The sequence below is a fragment of the Sphaerodactylus townsendi genome, linkage group LG06, assembly GCF_021028975.2.
Source record: "Sphaerodactylus townsendi isolate TG3544 linkage group LG06, MPM_Stown_v2.3, whole genome shotgun sequence".
Taxonomy (NCBI): domain Eukaryota; kingdom Metazoa; phylum Chordata; class Lepidosauria; order Squamata; family Sphaerodactylidae; genus Sphaerodactylus; species Sphaerodactylus townsendi.
Window position 1 is genome coordinate 74,130,879 of NC_059430.1, and position 19,912 is coordinate 74,150,790.

Below are 19,912 nucleotides of genomic sequence, written 5' to 3' on the forward strand. Positions count from 1 at the left end.
CTCTTTGGCGGGTTGTGTATGGGGACTGATCCATTCAGGGGAGGAGGAGCCTGCATGCTAGCACTCCCCATTTAGCGGGAGTCACCATAAGAGGTCTGGGGGGTGGAGCGAGCCTGTGAACCACATGCCCAGGCAGGGGTTGCTGGTGGCTTGTATTTCCTCAAGTCAATCTAATGTAATTTAAGGCTGACCAATTCAATGCTTTTATTTTACAACACGTCCCATTGAATACCCTGTTTCCCACTGAAACATGCATAAGATTTGGCTTCATGTCTTTGTAAGCTCTCATTGTTAAAGTAATTTCATGCTTCTTTTCTTTCTAAACAGAATCATGAATTTTTAGACGAACATACCTATGAAGAAAGTTGCATGGAGGTTTCTACTGTTAACAGACAGTCCAGCCCTTCTCTTTCCTCCCAACAAGGAGCTACGAGCACTTGCTGTTCACGGCGACATAAAAAGACATTCCACATTCCAAATGCCAACATAACAAGCAGCCGCCCAAGTAGTGTTCAAGAACTTAGTACCATTCAGATAAGATGCATGGAAAGAACACCTCTATCTAACAGGTACGTTAGAAATAATATTAGACAGATGCAATAATATACTTAGTGTTTTCAGAAACTGTACTAAGAATAAATAGGTCTAAGGTTAAAGAATTACGGTACATTCACATGCCCGTTTTTTTAAATGCTGAAGTCAAGACATGGTGATGTCTGAACATAAAAACATAAGAAGAGTTCTGCTGGATCAGACCAGTAGTCCATCTTGTCCAGCATAGTATTATGCACAGCAGCTAAGCAGATGCCCTAGAGGACAAACAAATGTGACACAGATGCCATATCCTTCCCCTGGTTTCCCCTGACGCTGTCACCTAGCCCTGGTATTCAGACGTTTGATGCCTCTGTATATAGAGGTTTGAACCTTTTAATTCCACATTAGTCTATTGTATCAAATAAAACAGATCTGATGGTACCATAAAACATGAACTGTCATGACTCAGAGCATACTTCCTGTAAAAGCGCTGGCTCATATTAAAACAAAACCATTTTTGAGAACTGTCTGAAAGCTAGCTTACTGCATCCAAAGTCCCAATCCCAAGTTCTGAGTTCCTATCCTGAGCTTAAATTCTGAACATGCCATCCCACTCAGAGACTTTTATGTTCTGAAAAGAGCACAAAGATCTCTTACATGAGTGACCAGTTCTATAAATGTCAATGAAGGGCCCCAATCTCAACAAGCACTTAAGAACATAAGTAGAGGCCTCCTGGATCAGATGAGTGATCCATCTAGTCCAGAATACTATTTCACAGAGCAGTCAACCAGTTGCTCTGGACCACCAAATAAACTGGCTATAAAGGCTGAGGCTTCGCTTTGAAGATGCATTCCAGCACTGATGTTCAGGTTTGCTGCCTCTGTATGTGGATGGTCCCTTTACTCACTGTGGCTAGCAGCTATTGATATGCCTGAATTTTATGAATCTGGCTAACCCAGATGATAACCCAATGATACATGGCTAAGCCGTATATCATTGTGACCATCACTATGTGACAAGAGTTCTGATAAGATTATGAGATATAGCTTTGTATTTAATTACTGTCACATGTTTAATTTTTGCACATTATGGTATGTTATGGTACCATCAGATCTGGAAATCAGACAATGCATCTGAAGTTAGTAAATGGCTCGTAAAGTGAAGGAGGTTTATCTTATGCTAAAATTTACATCACTCCAAAGGAATGGAACTTTTATTTACTGAGTGCTTTATGTTTACTGAGCATATTCAGTTAAAAGTTGAAAAACCAAGAATATAAGAATTTGTTTTGTAATATATATGAATGTACATGAATTTTTAAAACTGCCTTTAGATCAGATTATTATTGTTAGTCATTTAAGTTTAAAGGCTGTTTTATTGTCAACAACAAATGCATATGGTGGGCAGTTACCAAGAGGAGTATAATCAGAAGTCAAAACCCAACCTTGGTACTTCCTCTAGGGTTGCCAGCTCCAGGTTAGGAAACACCTGGAGATGTGGGGAATGGAGCCTGTGAAGGGCAGTGTTTGGGAAGCGGTGGGGAGGGACTTCAGTGGGTATAATGCCTTAGAATCACCTCCCAAAGGGATCATTTTCTCCAGGTAAACTTATCTCTGTTCCCTGGAGATCAGCTGTAATTGTGGGTATTAGGGGGGGAGGCGATAGGCTGACAATCCTAGCTTACTCTGATCTGCATGTTTTTTGGGAGGGTAGTATAGTTTTTTATTATTCTGTACGATGAAATCTTAATTTCTAATGCCCCTAATAGTTAAATAGTATAATTACTAATGGGAGGGAGGAAAAAAGACATTTTATAGTGCATACCAAGCGGAGTTATACCTTTATATGCTCACTAATTTCAGTGAACTTAGAAGGCTGTAACTCTGCTTAGGATTTACTTTTGGGGTTGAATTTTAATGATGAACGATCATTTTTGACTTGCCAGAATTGTCTAAGAATGTTAAGCAGATAGAACATTTCTATAATTATTGTACCCATTATATTTTTTTTAACTTCTCTAGCCGATCCAGTCTAAATGCCAAAATGGAAGAGTGTATTAAACTAAACTGTGAGCAGCCTTATGTAACCACAGCAATAATCAGCATTCCAACACCACCTGTGACCACACCAGAGGGAGACAATAGACCAGGATCTCCAGAGTATTCGGGAGGAAACGTTGTCAGAGTATCTGCTTTATGAAACACTTAGAATAAAGACCACTTAGAAGTTGCATTGTGGATTCTGAAGAAAGGACACAGCAAACCATTTGTTCAATGGAACAAGACCAGATGATTGAACGGCTCTGATGATGCAAAACATTTTGGGTTTTCAGTACTAAGTTGTGTGCAGTGGGCTACCAAATGGAATTTCTACATGTCACTTGAATTTTTCCATAAGAAACTATTCTGTGACTCTTTTGATTTACTCTATGAGCACAATGAAATGTCCCCCATTGATGCTTCTTTCCATGAAAAATATTTTTAATAAAATATCTAAAACAAAAAAAATTCAATTTATGTTCCAACTGAATGCAAAATACAGGATGGAAACAATGTTTTGATAATGTGTTCTCTTTTTCTTGTTAATAAACCATGAATGTGTTGACAAACTGACTTTCAGAGAGAGAGAGAGAGAGATTGAGAGAGAGAGAATGTCTCATAAAATATTTGTACTGAATGAAAGGAACACAACCATAATGCATGTGAAAAAATTTTGGAGCTGTGTGATCTGAGTTAACTTCTGCTGTTTTTTTCAGGTTAGGCATGATAACATTTTACTGTAGAAAAGGGGCATTTCTGTGGACTTAAAAAACCTGATTGTTAATGTTCCTTGGTAGTTGTAAAATAACTTCCTTTTTCAGAGGGCAAGAGGAAGTGTTTCTTACTCAAACACTCATTAGTGGACTTGGCGTGTTAAGTTAATTTAGCATTTATCATTGTTCTGTCTTGCTTCCTTGGTACTGTTACAACTGCAATAATTCAATGTACATCTGTTGTATCAGGAATCAGGCTTTTGTTCGTATATCTCTGCCCAACTTCACTGAAACAGATAAACATTATGGATCGACAGTACAGTATTTTCCATAATATGGAAAAGTTAATAACCTCATTCAAAACCAAAACTGTTTGCTAACACAGATGTACTTTTGTTTTTACATCATGCTTCTTATAATTCTCATTCTTTAATGCCAGTCTTTGCCTTCTGCTACATTTCTTTCCTCTCTGAATGTCCAGGGTTTTCATAAATTAGCTAAGAAACCCTAATTTATGAACACCAGTTATATTGTTTATGTTTTCTGAACAAATGAGCAGTCTTCCTAGTGTAGTCTTACAATGTAGCTCTCCTCTTAAGTAACAACGTGGTTTAGTGATTAATTTATCTCTAATGCCTTGATGCTATTGCATACTATTATTGGGAAAGCTGAATACTGGGAGGCATTAAATTAATTTGGCTGAAGATTACTGAAAAGGTTGTTGGTCACATTAAACTTCTGGAATTTATAGTTAGACAACCTAACAAAGACTGTGCTGAAATGGAAGCTTTGGAGCCAAGATTGCAAAACAATAATTGACACTGAAGGATGTGCCACTGTAGGATTAATACACAGACTTTACTGTTAAAACTTGTGTTTTTGTTCCATTGTCCAGAGAAATTTAAAAATGTTTCCAGAAAAGTCACTTTTAAAATATTGCTAACCTTTTTAAGATCATGGTGGCTTTCCATCCTTTCAAGTCTTGAAGCAAAAAAGATATTTCTAAGTAAGAATGTGTAAATGAATCTCGAAGTATTACTGAACAAATTGCTAGATGGATTTGTATGGCACCTCTAAAACTGAGGTCTTATTTGATAGTGTATTGTCAGATTCATCAGATCATCAAATCCACTAAGGTATTAAAATAAGAATGACCTTAAGTGATTTCTCATCACAAATTATGTTTTTATAACAATTTAATTCCATTGGGTTCCATTGTCATCTCTTCCCTGTTTGTCTGGGTGGCTAAGCCACATCTACTGCTGTAGTTTAATGTAATTAGCATCTCATCTAAAGTAACACTTTTCATTTTCCAGACTATTGGATCACATCATTATTAACAAAGGTAGAATGCAAGACTTGCAGCTCCTAAAATGAAGGGTTGGTCCATGGCTACATCTCCTTCCACCATTTTTTTAGTACTTGTGAGAGATCAGGTGGGAAGGAAAGATACTGGAACATACACATTTTTCTTTGTTTTCAAAGATCAGACCCAAGACAAGAGCTTGCATGTGAAGAAGCAGGGGATACAGTAATTGAGGCTCTAGAACAGTAATTTCCAACCTTTTTTCACTCACGTACCCCATAGCAACCCATTTCTCTAAAATTGTACCCCCCCCATATTAGCAGCACATATTAGAAAAAGAAGAAGAGTTTGGATGTATACCCCACCTTTCTCTCCTGTAAGGAGACTCGGTGGCCTACACACTCCTTTCCCTTCCTCGCCCCAACTTGTGAGGTTGTTGGGGCTGAAGTGTTCCAAAGAACTGTGACTAGTCCAAGGTCACCCAGCAGGAATGTAGGAGTGCAGAAACACATCTGGTTCACCAGATAAGCCTCTGCCACTGAGGTGGAAGAGTGGGGAATCAAACGCAGTTCTCCAGATTAGACTCCACCTGCTCTTAACCACTACACCACGCTAAACTTTTTGTGTATCCTGAAATGCTCTGGTGCATACTCCAGGTTAAGAACCATTGCTCTAGAATATCTAATCTCAGGAGCCCTGTTTTCACATTACAGTGACGGTATATCCATCTGTTTGAAATGCATTTCCTTTGCAAATGAAACCAGGAAACAGTACCAGGATAAGCATCCCATAATCAGTTGTACATGCATTGAATGTAATGTTAGAATTACTCAACTCATGCTTTTTAAAAAATCAAGTATACATTGTACACAGGTAGTACATGAGTTCGCTGTAACTTCTGAAGAGGGATTTTCCGATCATTCTTCACTGTAATTTGGGACAGATTTTGTTGCAATGTAGAGGAGCGTAGATACTGTACCAGGGCAACCAGGAATAATTTCTGCTTCAGTGGTGCTATTTTTTTTCAGACTCTGGCACTAAATGAGATGCAACATTTAAAGATGGTGGATAAATACCAGGAATGAAATGTAGGTTTTAATATATATATACATTGAGTATATTTCTTCCATACATTTCTCTAAAGATACAGATCCAAAGTGCGTTGTTTCTACAACCTGCAGAATTTCAGTCAAGTACCTCTGTCCTTCCTCCATCTTTTGTATATCAAGAAAACAAACTAAACATTTCTTCTTTAAAACTTTTACTTACAAGTTCACCTGAATATATTCATGTCAGAGCCTACCATTTTTGCTTCTCAACATTTCAGCAATAGGTCTGCTGCCACAGCCTATATTAATATTGGGCTATGAGAGTTTTACTCTCATGCTACCAACACATACTTGTAAAAGTAGCTGCCTTACACTAGAAGAGATAGTGTAATATAAATAAATTAAAAATCATAGCCTCTTCTAAGAGATATTACAGCAGATGCTGAACAAGACTGATACCCTAATCATTTTATTAAATTTAAAATGATGTATAAATTGATACCATGTAGATCTCATTAAAGAATAAAGTAGATAGATACTACTTGTGATGGGAAAATCTAACATTTATTTACCCTGGATTCCAGTTCATCAATGAACATTTAAAATGCTGTATTTGTGAATTAAGTCTAAAGTGGACTGAAATTTTACAGAATTGCAAAGCTTGATTTTCTGTTCTTTTTCCAAGTGATTCCAGTAAAGCCAATGACACAGATTCAGTAGATTCCTACATGACTTCCCATTTGACACAACTGATGCAACCCTTTACTCCTTCTATGATACATTACATCTTTGGCGAAGCAGTCGTTGACATGGTTACTATGCACTAAGAGCAGAATTGTGAGAACTTTTGATTTAGAAAACAAGGAATAGTATCACAAAGTTTGCAACATCTACTCACAATTAATATCGGTGACGTCTTTTTGTACTGAAACCATCTCTGAATTTAAAAGTCCCTAATATTGACAATTTCCAACAACTTCTTATTTGAAAACAGATCACATAGAGTTTTTTAATCACATGTATTGATCCTCACTTTCTGGTAGAAAATAGCTGTTACCCAAAACTGCTACAAATGTAGACCCAGGGTCTGCATTGCAGAGATGACATTCAAGTGGCCCTGTTGGACTTATGAAAAAAGAACAGACCCAACCATGAAGTAATGCAAGTAGAACTCCATGTCTCATCCCACAGGGATCTCCACACACACCTAAGCTTGTACAATGCTGTTCCATGGATGCAGAATAATTTCTACATCCCCCATTTTCTAATCCATGTTTCCCTTTGATGAGAGGTGACTCTTCCAAACTGTAGGCTTCATAATCCAGTGAAGTCAACTTAAAGATTCCGTCTGTTCTGAGGATTCATTTCATACAAATGGGAAAGTCAAACACAATGAAGGTCATCTAACAGGATGCACTCCAGCAGCACAACAGTAATTGAATATCCTGCCCTTGGTTTTGGTATGATTTTGCATAATGCTAGACACAACCCCCATTGCTCATGCAAAAACCATTATGATTTTTTTTCTGAAATTCAGAAGCTAAACTTTTTTTAGTGTTTAAGTGATTTAAATGCTGTTTTTTGGTAGTGAATGACTTGGCGACTGTGTAAAATGGGCATCTGTACTGTAAGTGAAATGTAATTATTTCTGTGTATCATACAAAGAAACTGAGATTGTTGTTTTTAACCTTTTTTGTTTTGAAATTCATATTGTACTTCTGAAGGGCAGTGTAACAACATGTGTTATGCTGAATAAATCAGACATCTGAGGAATATTTAAATAAAACATCTGCATGTTTGACTGGGACAACTGGTTTTGCAATAACCTCGTCATGGAGCATTTTATGCCTGACTAGATTTTCTAATGAAGCTCAAGTGAGTGTGGGAAACTTTCCTTAAATTTCTCCTGTGATTGAAGATGCCAGTTATTCCTTCACAGGTAAATAAGCACAATTCATCATTGACACAAAATAGTTTTCTTCTACTAAAAATCTTTCTAACACATGACTATTCTTGATAAATATTCAGTATGATCCAGCTACCATCCACAGCCTTAGGCAGCGTTTAGAAATATGATTAACTGCGCTTTACAAATCATGGTGTGATCAACCCATGGTTAGCTGTGACATCCAAATGCAGCACTATCAAGGATGTAGTTACAGCACTAACAAGGATGGAATTAGTTTGATGGTCATAGTTGGTGCTAATTATGGTTTGCGGTGATGTCTGATTTTATATACCAGGTTGTTGAATAACAATGACTCTATTGGTTACTTGACCACAAACATAGCATAATAGGGAGGGTGTCCTTCATATTGGGAGATGGGTGAGTAGAAGATGAATTGTATACAAACCAGGATTTGTTACTTACACTGTTAGGTTAACCTGAGTTTGTTACACAGACTACAATTTATCCTGATTCATCATGACACCTGAATGCAATCCCAGTCTTACACTTGTCCATCACACTGATCAGCCACTAAGCAGGAGGGATTGGGAATCTGAAGCCAAACCCAAATGGTCTTCTGAAACAGCTGACCAGTGTGACCCCTATTCTAATCCAGCCCTAGCTGCTGGGTTGTGTGAAGGACTGTGCTTTTTCACATACCATTTCACATACCATTTCTCATCAGGAATGTTCATTGGGATGGACTGAGCAATTAAAATGAGCAATTAAAATGTCTCATCAAGCTTGGTAGAGTGGCTCCAGTGACATTGAAAGCAAGCACTTCAGGGTCCACTCAGTGAAAACTAGACCAGTTGTGCCAATGATGGGTATCAAGTCAACTGTTGCCTTCTCCAGCTACATTGCTGACATCAATGTCCAGGTCTTAGCTGAGTGGTTCCTGCACCACTGGACTTGGATCAGCTTGCACCTAGATAGCAGTGGCTCTCCAGGGTACTGATCTATCAGGAACTTTCCTAGTAATTCTAGCTACCAATCTGCTCCTGCATAGAAGCTTCTGTGTCTGTATGCTGCATGGCTGGTTTAGGCAACAGTGCCTCCTTCTTTGCCTAGTTCACCAGTAAAGCAGTATGTATGTGGTCCTGAGCTCCTTGCTGGAAGAGCAAGATAAAAACATGCTAAAATACAGAAAAGCAACTGCATGAACTTTGACATTCATTAAATGTGTCTTCAACAGCTTTGCTCCATCTGTGCAGTCAGCTGGCAAGTGCCAATTTAGAATGGAGGGATGTCAGGTGAGCACACTGTACAATGGGTTGGATAAAAAAACAGCATTTTGCTAACTGTCCAGCAGTTAGAACTGTAGAATGACATGTTTATTGGCAGGGGAAAGGTGGCTAATTTTCACCAATTTTCCCTCCCATTGAAGATCTCTACTTTGCCCTTGATCAGTAGCCCACAATAGTTGTGAGAAGCCAGGGGAGTCTCTCTCTGCCAGCTTCCCTCCACCAATAAAAGTTTAGATAAAGCCCTATTCCACTAAGTGGAGGACATCTTTGTCATAGGAAGATTTAGCAGAAAGGAATTACTGGATCCAGCTTGGTGGGAAGGAGTCATCGGATCCAATCTATAATTTGATTAGCATGCCCTCTATTCCATCATCCAAATAGTTTATAAAAATAATGAATAGTGCTGGGTCCAGGACAGAACCCTGTGGCACCCCACTAGTCACTTCTCTCCACAATGAAGATGAGCCATTGTTGAGCATTTTTTGAGTTCGGTCAGTCAACCAATTAGAAATCCATCTAATAGTAGCACTGTCTAGTCCACATTTCACTAGCTCACTTGAAAGAATATTACGTGGCACTTTGTCAACAGCTTTACTAAAATCAAGGTATGCTACGTCCACTGCATTCCCTTCATCTACCAAGCCTGTCTACCATGACTTGTTTTTCAGAAATCCAGACTGACTTTTTGTGATCACAGTATTCCCCTCTAAGTGCTGGCAGACCATCTGTTTAATTATCTGCTCCAGAATCTTCCCTGGTATTGATGTCAGACTGGCTGGACTATGAAGGCTTTCACGGCGGGATTCACTGCTTGTGGTGGGTTTTCCAGGCTGTGTGGCCATGCTCAGGTAGATCTTGCTCCTAACGTTTCGCCTGCATCTGTTGCTGGCATCTTCAGAAGTATATAACAGAGAGATGTCTGTTACACGCTGTGTCTAGTGAAAAGGGAATGTTTAGTGGGATATATATTATTCATGTCCCAGGGTGGGGAACGAATCAGTAAGTGTTTGGGTGGAACTTGCTATGTAAAGGTGTGGTTGAGTGCATTGTATTGCAAGTGGGGTTATCAGTCCATTTACACTTGTAGTTGCATTTGAATTCCCTGCACCAGCAGCAGTATTGGTGAATGCAAATCCTGTGTCTGGGTGGAGTTCATTGTCCATGAATTTAGCATTCCCTTGGCCTTTGATTCTGGTGTTTTTAAATACTGGTGGCCAAGCTTTGTTAATTCTCAGAGTCTCTTCTTTCTTGTTGAAGTTGTCTTGGTGTTTGTGAATTTCAATGGCCTCCCTGTGCAGTCTGACATAGTAACTTCAACAAGAAAGAAGAAAGAAGAGACTCTGAGGTGGGGTGGCTGAGTGAGGAGGTGGGTGGGTGGAATTTTTTGGGCCTGGCCTGGGTGTTTGGGGTGGGGGGAAGGCAGGAGGATTTGATGGGCTACAGAGCAGCTGTTCCACAGTTGGGCTGGCTGTTGGGAGGGTGGGCATCTGGGAGCGCACAGAGCAGGCAGGGGAACAAAATATTGCCCACACACATGGGAGAGGGTTTGTCGTCATGACATTAAATTCCTTAGCATTTTATTATTTAGGATGATAACCACACCAGAAAAGATAACTATAGGCAAAAGCTTCTACAGTCAAGGAAATCACAGGCCGTTTCTGCACGGCCAGGAGGCGCCCCCACGCCGGCAGGAGTTCTGCCGGCGTGGGGACGGGAGCCTGCTCGCACGCAAGCATGCGAGCAGGCGAAGGGGAGGCCGGCAGACCGCAGGCGGCTCCGCTCGGAGCCGCCTCTGCGCCCTCCCCCGCCCCACTCACGGTGTCCTCCTCGTCGCCTGCGGGGCGTCGCAGCCCCGCCCACGCTGCCCTCCGACCCCTGGAGGTCGGAGGACAGTGTGGGCTTGCGACGCCCGCAGGGGCCGAGGAGGACACCGTGAGTGAAGCGGAAACGGAGACAGCGTCTTCAATGGGCACGGTTCGCACCGCGCCGCCGGGAAGACGCTCCCTCCCCAACAACAACCCTTTAAAGGGTTGTTGTTTAGGGTGGCTTGACGCCACCCTGGGGGGAGGGAAGAAGAGTCAGGTCGCCGCTGCTGCGCTGCAGCAGCGGCGTTGCTGCGTTGCAGCAGCGGCGCCTGTGCGAACGGCGGCCTGGGGGCGGCGTTTTTAGCGCCCCCAGGCCGTCGTTAATGGGCCGTGCGGAAACGGCCACAGAAAGAACTAATCAGGAGAAAACCTGCCAGATTTCAAAGTACGCTATAACAAAAAAAAAACAAGCAAACAAAAATGGAAATAGTGGCTTTTACTGATTTTATTGATTGCCACAATACATAATACTTTCTCCTCCCTCATCATTCTGCGTGCAAACTAGAACAAATGTTAAATCATCCAAGACTACAAATTCCCTTTTGTCCCAGAGCTCCAGTATCCAAATCTTACCAATTAAAAACACACAGAAACGAATGTCAATTGCACATGGCAGGGACACAGCAAAGATTTTCAAAGAATTGTGCTTAAAAGAGGGCTCAGATGTCCCAGACCCATACAAATCTATGATCCCCAGTCATTTGTTTTGGATCAGCAACCCTCCCTCTCAATTCTCCAGAATTGTGGTAGGGGTAAAGTGTTTAGCAATGTGGTCAGAGAGTACAGATGATCTTCTCCTCATGTCATTATAGGATTCATGCTGTAAGCTCTGAAACAGCTACCACATGGCTCCTGAGCACTGGAATTCATTGTCATAGAATGCAAACACACAACATAGCTAGCTGGAAAATAAAAGCCCATAGTACATAGAAAATACAGTAAAATGCACTTTTTCACAACTCAATAAATACTGGTATATTTTAATCTTTAACATGTGGCAATCTTAGCCACCAAATATTCTAAAGAGGGGGAGAGCGAACATTTTACAATTTATTTTATTAAATTTGATACCCCACCCTACCCCGGCAAATGTGATATTACACTCTGTTGATCAGCATGAAAGAAGTAGCTAATCAGTTCCATGTAATTATGGAATTATAGAGTTGAGAGGGATCAACATTTTATCTAGACTAGCTAACCCACACAAGGCCTCATCAATTCAGGCCACAGGATGCCACTACCGTGTTTCTCCGAAAATAAGACAGTGTCTTATATTAATTTTTGCTCCCAAAGATGTCTTATTTTTAGGGGATGCCTTATTTTTCCGCTCCACAGCTGCATGCTCTGGTGTTCTGTTCGACGGGCATGCTTCCAAACAAAAACTTTGCTACATCTTACTTTCGGGGGATGTTTTATATTTAGCACTTCAGCAAAACCTCTACTACGTTTTATTCTCAGGGGATGTCTTATTTTTGGAGAAACGGGGTAGCAGAGTATGGGTGATCCTTGAAACTCTGCCTGCAGAACAGACAGGTCCAGAGGCTTCATGTAAGCCACAGGAGAAGACCAAAAGCTAAGGTAACGTTTCCAGACAGAGTTTAACAGTGCAAACAATGCAGGCAGAGTCTCATACTACACCCCTGATAAAACAGACTCAGAAAAGAGTGAAACCCTGCTTAGGATTGAGCTGTAAGTTTCCCTGATGCCAGTGGGACAATTAAAGATATTTGAAACCCTCTCTCAATAAATATGGTATGGCTCACCAATATTAAACTCTATGTGGACTGTGCACAAGGTTGTAAAAGTGAGTGTGTGTGTGTGTGTATGGGTACAGTGATCTCTTGTCAAAAAATATAGTGTATTCCTCATTAAATCTAGTTTCAAAACATTCATTAGTTTAAAAAAAATTAAAAGTGGATCACATTTGAGATACAAGTCTGCACTCACTTAACAATATTTTTAAAATTCACCTTAGACCAAATATTTTAATTTAAAAAGTTAAAAAGTCATGTTAGGAAAATGTTTAAGCTATCTCCTTTAAAAATTGAGCTACATTTTTTTTAAAAAAAGCATTCATATGGATTGCAATTCTGCTATACAAACACACACCATTTATATACAAATAAATCCCTGATCTTTTCCTATAATGGTTTGATGCAAGTGGCTTGGGCCACCGTGCCCATGGGTTATTGGGTTTCGTGACTGTTCTGGAAAACTATTCAACATACCCTGAATGTTGCAATACAAAAGGGAGAGAGAGAGAGGATTCTACTTAAGTATGTGTAAATCTGCACTGGATGCAACTGTTAACTGATACACAAAGGAAGTACATGCAGATCCCCTGAATATCATGTGCACGTGCTACCGTTCTCATATGTATACAAACAGTAGCATCTCCGCGTAAGGATATCAGCAAGCCTTTCAGTCCATCTTCCTATGCAGATGGAAATTTGCATCCCCGCACTGAGATAAGCACCACTCTGAAATAGTTTCTTATATGCAACACTAGCTGTCTGTTTAGGGTTATATGTTCCAGCTAAATTCCAAGAATGTCACAATTTCAAGTTTCTGGCCCTCGTGACTGTGTTGATTAGTTTGAAAAGGAACAATACTTTCTAAACGCTCAGAAGCATGGAGGCAAGTGACAGCTATCCCTATTTTTCCAAACTCACAGCTTTTAGAAACATACTCAGGATTTGAACAGGACTGACTCTGAGAGTTTGCTCTGATATGATAAATTCCAGAATAAGTATATCACAGTGCAATATATCCCAGCATATGAGGTTTGCCATCTAACATTTCTTCACAATAATACAAAAATTACTTAAGTTACATTCAACAGACAAATCATGATTGGCTATGGCCCTCCATTCCTGATATATTCTCAGTAAGGCTTTCAGTGCTGAACCAGTTGTCCATTGTTCTCTTAAAAAGGGCTGTATCAGGCAGCCCAACAAAAATCATGAATTTTTTTTGGTAAAAAAGCTGGTTTTGAAAAAAATGCTGTATTGCTTTCTGCAGCAGTGAGCAGAACAGTATTTGTAACACGTACAGTTCTATAGAACACACATGCATGGAGAACAGGGAAGAGACAGTTTACTCAAACGAAGTAAAAAACAGCACTTTTTACTAGTGAATACTAGTAGTAAAAAAGATAGTAAAAACTAGGGTTAGAACCACAACACAGTTTTAAGAGACAGAAAGCAAGATCCTTGTCTGTCTTAAGAATATCACTGTTGCCTATTTTCTTTTCTAATATCAATTAACGAGAACGGTGCACTTGAAAAACAGAAAGAGATTTCATTCACTCTCAGATCTTTTTCATCAGCCTATAGTTCCTCCATTTCAAAGTGTGTGTTAAAGCTGTTTGCCATGGACGTGTGTTCAAAGATCCTTGTCAGGCTGGGTTTCAGCAGCTCTACTGAATGACATGACAGGTGCTGGTTTGTGTCATTCTTCAAGGACAGCACTCGATCAGCCACTGGATCCCGTCGGTCATAATACAGAGCCCACAATAAAGTGATAGTAAGAATCATAGCCAGAATTTGGGTAACCCCAATAGAGATCCCAAGAAATCGAAGCACCTGCAATTGCTTGGTTCCCCTCAAGAAAGTGTACATCTTTTTACCACAACCCTGTGCAACAAAGAAAGATGGAAAAGGTCAGCTGTCATTATTAATACATACCTAAGATATCTCAATTTCTTTTCCATAAAGTAGCTCTATCTTTGATGTAATAAAAGACTCAAATGGGAAAATTATGTTGGTTCGGGTGACAAATGTCTTTAAATAGCAAGTTGCATGAGTTAGGGTGGCAGGAAAACAGGGTTCAACTCTTTCCACTTACCGTAACTCAATAGATCAAGTCCCTATATCTTAACCTGCTTTACCTCACGAACACTGTGATAAAGCACTTTGTACCACGAAAAATTCTACAGATACTCTTAATGTTTATAGTAAAGAAATCAAATCTAACAAGATAATTAAAAGCTATCAAAGAAGGAGCAGTTACATATGCATCCTGTGACTGTCTTGAGTTTCCTAGACACAATCAGTTTTTTTTGGTTACACTTAAAGCTCTCTTTTTCCTTTCCCGGTGAACTATTCCATGGAAAATGAAACATTATTTCCAGCTTAAATTATTTTTCAAAAAGAAGCCCAAACAGGTTGGCATGTAGCAAAGTTCCTAATAATGTTACAGAGATTGTTAAAAATAACTGTTTAGTTGATTAGACAAATAACTCCTTTTAAAAAAAATCTAATCTGTAATTTTGAATTTTAAAAAGCTACAGATTTCAAAAGGTGAAGATAAAAAGCCACCTTTAGAGGGATCTTTTTGAGATCTCTGGCAAGTGAGGACAGAGTCACCAGTAATTGCTCTTGGGTGGTTATAAAGCTCAAAGGTTCCTGATTGGCTTAAACTTTCACATGAAATATGTCAGGTGGCAGAAGTGAAAGGGAAGATGAGGGAAGATCAACTGTTTTATTCATAATAGGCATACTTCCACCTTTTACCAATTGTCTTCCAGAAGAATGTGAAAATCTTTTTACAAATCTTTTTACAAACATTTAAAGGACCATGCAGGGTGGCAGCTTAGAAGAGTGGGGGATGGGTACACTATGCTCAATCCAGTGACTTGCCACAATTAATGGAGCTACAAAATACCTGTTACTCTGCCCTGAATAGTTTTTCCATTTATTTCAATCAACAAGCTACTCTGTGTGAATGGCCCTTTGAGAGCAGATAACATGCAGGCACTCTATGTGTGCACTGTAGCATGGTTCCTTGCTGAAGGAGATTATTTTTCCTAACAGGTCCCCTCTGCCATCTAATTTTCTCCCTGTTTTCATGCAGCAAAAGATTTGGGGAGCTCCTTTATGGTATATGATGTATTTATAAAACAATATATGTATGGCATCAGCTGCATACATTGTGAAATATTACTGCCAACATTCCCTTTTCTCCCTCTTACCTCCTGATAAAGGTCACTAAGGTCCTCTTGGTGTGCTTGCTTGGAGCATCCTGGGAACTCTCTTACACAACAAGAATCAGGAGGCCAATCCATCTCTGTCATTTCCAACCAGTCAGTGAAGTATACTACTCCACAGCATTTAAACTGCAAAAGAAAGTCCACTCAAGCATAACACTCTATATCTAAGGAAAAGAGAAATCCAGGTCCTTTCTTACCTCCTAATGATCTTATGACATCCATTACACTGTGCAGCCAGAAACCGACATGGCTTCTGTTGGCTGCAGTTTCTCCCTTCTGTGGAGATCTTAAAAAGAAAACCTGGGCATACTGTTTTGTTGGCAACTAAACCAAAAGCAAGCTGATCCTTTATTTGCCATTCTTCTAATAATAATAGTGTGCCATCAAGTAATAACTGACTCATGGCAACTTCAGTTAATGGGATTTTCAAGATAACAGATAAGCACAGCAACCGCAGTCTTCCTTGGTGGTCTGCCATCCATATACTAATGGAGGTTGACTCTGCTTAACTTCCAAGCTCTGACAAGATCAGGCTATGCTGTGCTATTCGGGTGCTTTGCTATTCTTCTATTTCAAAAATATTAAACCATTTCTGAACTGTTACTTATTTGTATGTGGGTCTTGTACTCTGTTCTGACCAAGTGCAAGGCACCTGATTTTTAGTTTGCTTGGGGAACAAAACAGGAAAGCCTCTGAAAATTGCTCTCAGAATAAGTTTTGTAATTTACAGTCATTAGCCTCCTAACCACAATCTATTAATTTTCTTGTGACTTGTTGTGGTGAACCTATCGATATTAGGAAATCAGAGACAACTGTCTCAGCACAGTTGTCCCCTCCCCCAAATCTAATTAAAACAAAAATGACTTCTAAGCTAAAAATGTATTTTAAATACAGTAAAAGAGTAGACACTGACTAGAATATAAAGTTACTAAAGCTGTTAATGCATCCTGCAGCTGAGTTTGCATAATGTTCACATGGGAAATGTCCCAAATCAGATATATATCCTGTTACAGTCAAGCATCTTTCCTAAGTTACCCTTTTCAAAAATTGTCTTTGAAAAAAGTATGGCTTGTATATCAGGCAAGGAAACATTTTGGGCAGTTTTGCTAATTTTAAAGGAAAGTTTAGAATAGGATATGTCTATTAATTTACTTCAATCACATTATAATCAGAACAAGGGAAGAGTTCAGTACTGTGTTCATTCTGCATCCTGACAACCTCAGTGCACTTCTTTTCCTTTTAAAAAACAATTTCAAATTTCTAGTGTTCATGGCCAAAACCAGCAGCCTATTAGAAAGTGAAAAAGGAACACAGTCTCCAGCAGTCAGGGACTATGACAGTGCTTTGCTTGGTATGTCCATTCTCCTCTGCTGGAATTAAAAGATAAGTTGCCAGGTTGCCATTTAAGATACGGTTTAGAATTAGCTGTATTGTTTGGAGGCTATCCTGAGTTGGTCCCTTAGTTGGTTTTGCTGCAGCTTTTTGGTCAGTTGCCAGTCTGGTTAGGGCTTAAGGCAAACTGGTTAAAGATTGCAGTTTGGGGGAATTAAGACTAAACTGCAGTTTATCCCAGCTTTACTTTTTCTTTCTTAAAGTAGGAAGGTGCCTGAATTTCCAATTTATTTTATCTTTAATTTGTGTTAGGGTTAGACTTTACTAGTCTGAACTGTTGCTACTCTCACTTCCTGTTCTCCTTTAACTGGGAATGTAAGCACATTCTTCTGGGCGTAGTGAGACCTTTATTTCTCTCTGTTATCTTCTTTTTCCTCTTTCTGCTTCAGCTTTTTGTATCCTTTTGGGCTTCTTGCCACCATCTTTCTCACAGTCAGGATACAATTATGTTCTGAGCTTGGCCAGTTTTCTCCACCCTCCCTTGTGCTTTTGATTTTTCCTTCACTTTGCCAGCTGCAACATATACTGCCACTTAAGCTCATGCTGACCTTAAAATGCTGCAAGCCTAAAGGTTAGCAGAGACTGTCAGCCTGATTGGCTAGACAGGACTGCTGGCCATTCTTAACTCAAAGACAATGGATGCTGAAGGGAGAACTGTTGGGAACACCAGAGTGAGCAGGTTATTCTGCTATAGATCCATGCTCTGGAGCCTGGGGGCCAGTTCTGTGAGAGCTGAGCAACTCTGTGTTCTGAGAACTGAGTAACTCTCAGTTCTGTGAGAGCAGAGCAATAAGGGCTGGTTTCTGTGAAGGAAACCTTGGTTTAGTTTCTCTGAGGAGAACTCACCCAAATGTGGGGCAGTTAAGTTGCTGAGGGTGGTGGAAGTATTAATACAGAAAGGATTAGGTTTCAGGAGGAAAACACAAGTTCTTTTCTGGTAAACACCATGTGAAACAGACTTCTCAGATAAGAGAGATAGTCTAGGAATTAGTGGTTTAGGACCTGTGTCAGTGAAGTGAGGAATTAAGTCTTGTGAGTACTGGAATTAGAGATGCCCCCACAATAAACACCTCCTGAGGATTAGGATAGGGTTTTTTTTTTCCCTACCAATCTTTCTGAATGTAAAGTGCCTTGTGGGGTGGGGGTAATCTATCATACCTGCATTCTATAATAATTTCCATTAGGCTGTGGGAAGCTCTTTCCGCCTATACTCTTTTTCTTCCATTTCTTCTCCTTGTCTGGTTTCTCAACACAGGATTTGTTCCTGCTTTTAAAAAAACTCTTGATTGTGTGAGAAAATCCAGCCACTTATGCATTGCTAATTGTGGCCCCTTCTTCATTCCCCTCTTCCCGGAATGGTTAAAGCATCCACTCAGATGCTTTCCATTTGGATTATCATCCAGTATTGGAGTGTGACTCCACAAATTGTTTGGTATGTGTCTTATGCAATACTGCTCTTTCAGCACTGAGTGACTCCTCTCTCTAGGCTAGAGGTGCCTGGAGATTTTGGAGGAGGAACTGGAAGGCAGGATTTGGAGAGGGACTTCAATGAGGCATAATGCTATAGAGTCCACCTGCTTGATGATCAGCTGTAAAAGCTGGAGATCTCTAGCTACCATCTGGAGGCTGGCAATCCTACTTTAGGCTCCAGTCTAAATCCAAGCCTCTCCTTTATTTTGTTTGGTGTTGACCCTTCTCTCTCTCTCCTATATTTTCATTATTCTATATTTTCATTCCTTTTGTCGTTCCTTCTGTGTCTGAGCGCTTAGACTTTTACCTCAGGAAGTCCTGGGAGAGGAGGCCATCCTTTTACTCCTCTCTTATGCCTTGAGCTCTCAGATACTGGTGTTCCTTTCTGCCCTAATGTTATCACTGCTCCTGTCTATAGTTTTATTCAGACCCTCCTACCCAACTCAAGGCTTCAGGCTGTACTGACTATTTCCCTCCACTGGCCTCCTTTTACTCTACTGCTCCTATTTTCATTGGTTTTGACTTTCTTCCTGTCCATACTAGCTGACTGAATTGTTTGAAGACTGCCCCAAGGCTAAATCTCTCTGTTGCTCTTGCTGATGTTTTTGCTTCAGTTGGTTAAGGCTAAAGATATTAGTTAAATTATTATAATAAACTTCAGTTTTGATAAAATTATGAAACAAGTGCTTAATATGCTTCACTTTGTCCTGAGGCTAGCAGGTCAAGGACGTATTGCATAAACTGAAGGGAAAAAGTGGAGCCATGGACAACTAGAACAAATTGACAGAACCAACAAGAGAAGGAAGTATAAAAATCTCATCTCTTTTCACTCTCTGTATAAGCAATGCTGGTCATTGTTGGTAATACCAATACCTTTAACTCATTAGCTTGAAGTTAGAAAGAGATAAGAGTTACAAACTTCCCTTTTTTTTCACTGAACGTCAAAATTTCAGGGAAAAGGCCTCAGATCATTTCTAGGGGGTGATGTCCCCACAAGAGCTCCTCGTGGTTATTTCAGAACTTGGTCTTTCTAGATGCAGACGTTAATGACTCCATATTTAAATTGATTCCAAAGAATGAAGGAAGAGTAAGTTCATTCAGGTGAAAGGAACTAAGTTAATAAAAACCGTCTTCATAAAAAGGCTACATTGTTTCTTCTAGCACAGGAGCACTTTCAGAGGAAAACAACATAAAACTTGCTAATTTTATATTATGCCTACTAGACACTTTTTAAAACAAACACATACTTATCAAATGCAGCCAGGAAATGTTTAAATAAACAGGAAATCTGTACAACAGTGATACATTTCAGATTTCAAGTAGGCAAGAGAATGACAGGCATTTAAAGTGTTCTTTTC

At 39.8% G+C, this 19,912-nt stretch overlaps 2 protein-coding genes across 6 annotated transcripts in view; one reads left to right on the forward strand and one right to left on the reverse strand.

Moving 5' to 3' along the window:
* The window catches only part of KCND2 (potassium voltage-gated channel subfamily D member 2), a 327,231-nt gene extending 322,186 nt beyond the window's left edge, over nucleotides 1–5,045 (forward strand). For both annotated transcript variants that reach the window (XM_048499902.1, XM_048499901.1), the window contains exons 5-6: nucleotides 328–569; nucleotides 2,557–5,045. In XM_048499902.1, the coding sequence (XP_048355859.1) occupies nucleotides 328–569; nucleotides 2,557–2,734 (420 nt within the window). In that variant the 3' untranslated portion in view covers nucleotides 2,735–5,045. The remainder of the gene's footprint in view (nucleotides 1–327; nucleotides 570–2,556) is intronic.
* A 7,012-nt stretch (nucleotides 5,046–12,057) lies between these two features.
* TSPAN12 (tetraspanin 12) overlaps nucleotides 12,058–19,912 on the reverse strand; it is an 85,493-nt gene continuing 77,638 nt past the window's right edge. For all 4 annotated transcript variants that reach the window (XM_048501893.1, XM_048501890.1, XM_048501891.1 and 1 more), the window contains 2 exons: nucleotides 15,675–15,818; nucleotides 12,058–14,337 (listed from right to left, as the gene is read on the reverse strand). In XM_048501893.1, the coding sequence (XP_048357850.1) occupies nucleotides 14,032–14,337; nucleotides 15,675–15,818 (450 nt within the window). In that variant the 3' untranslated portion in view covers nucleotides 12,058–14,031. The remainder of the gene's footprint in view (nucleotides 14,338–15,674; nucleotides 15,819–19,912) is intronic.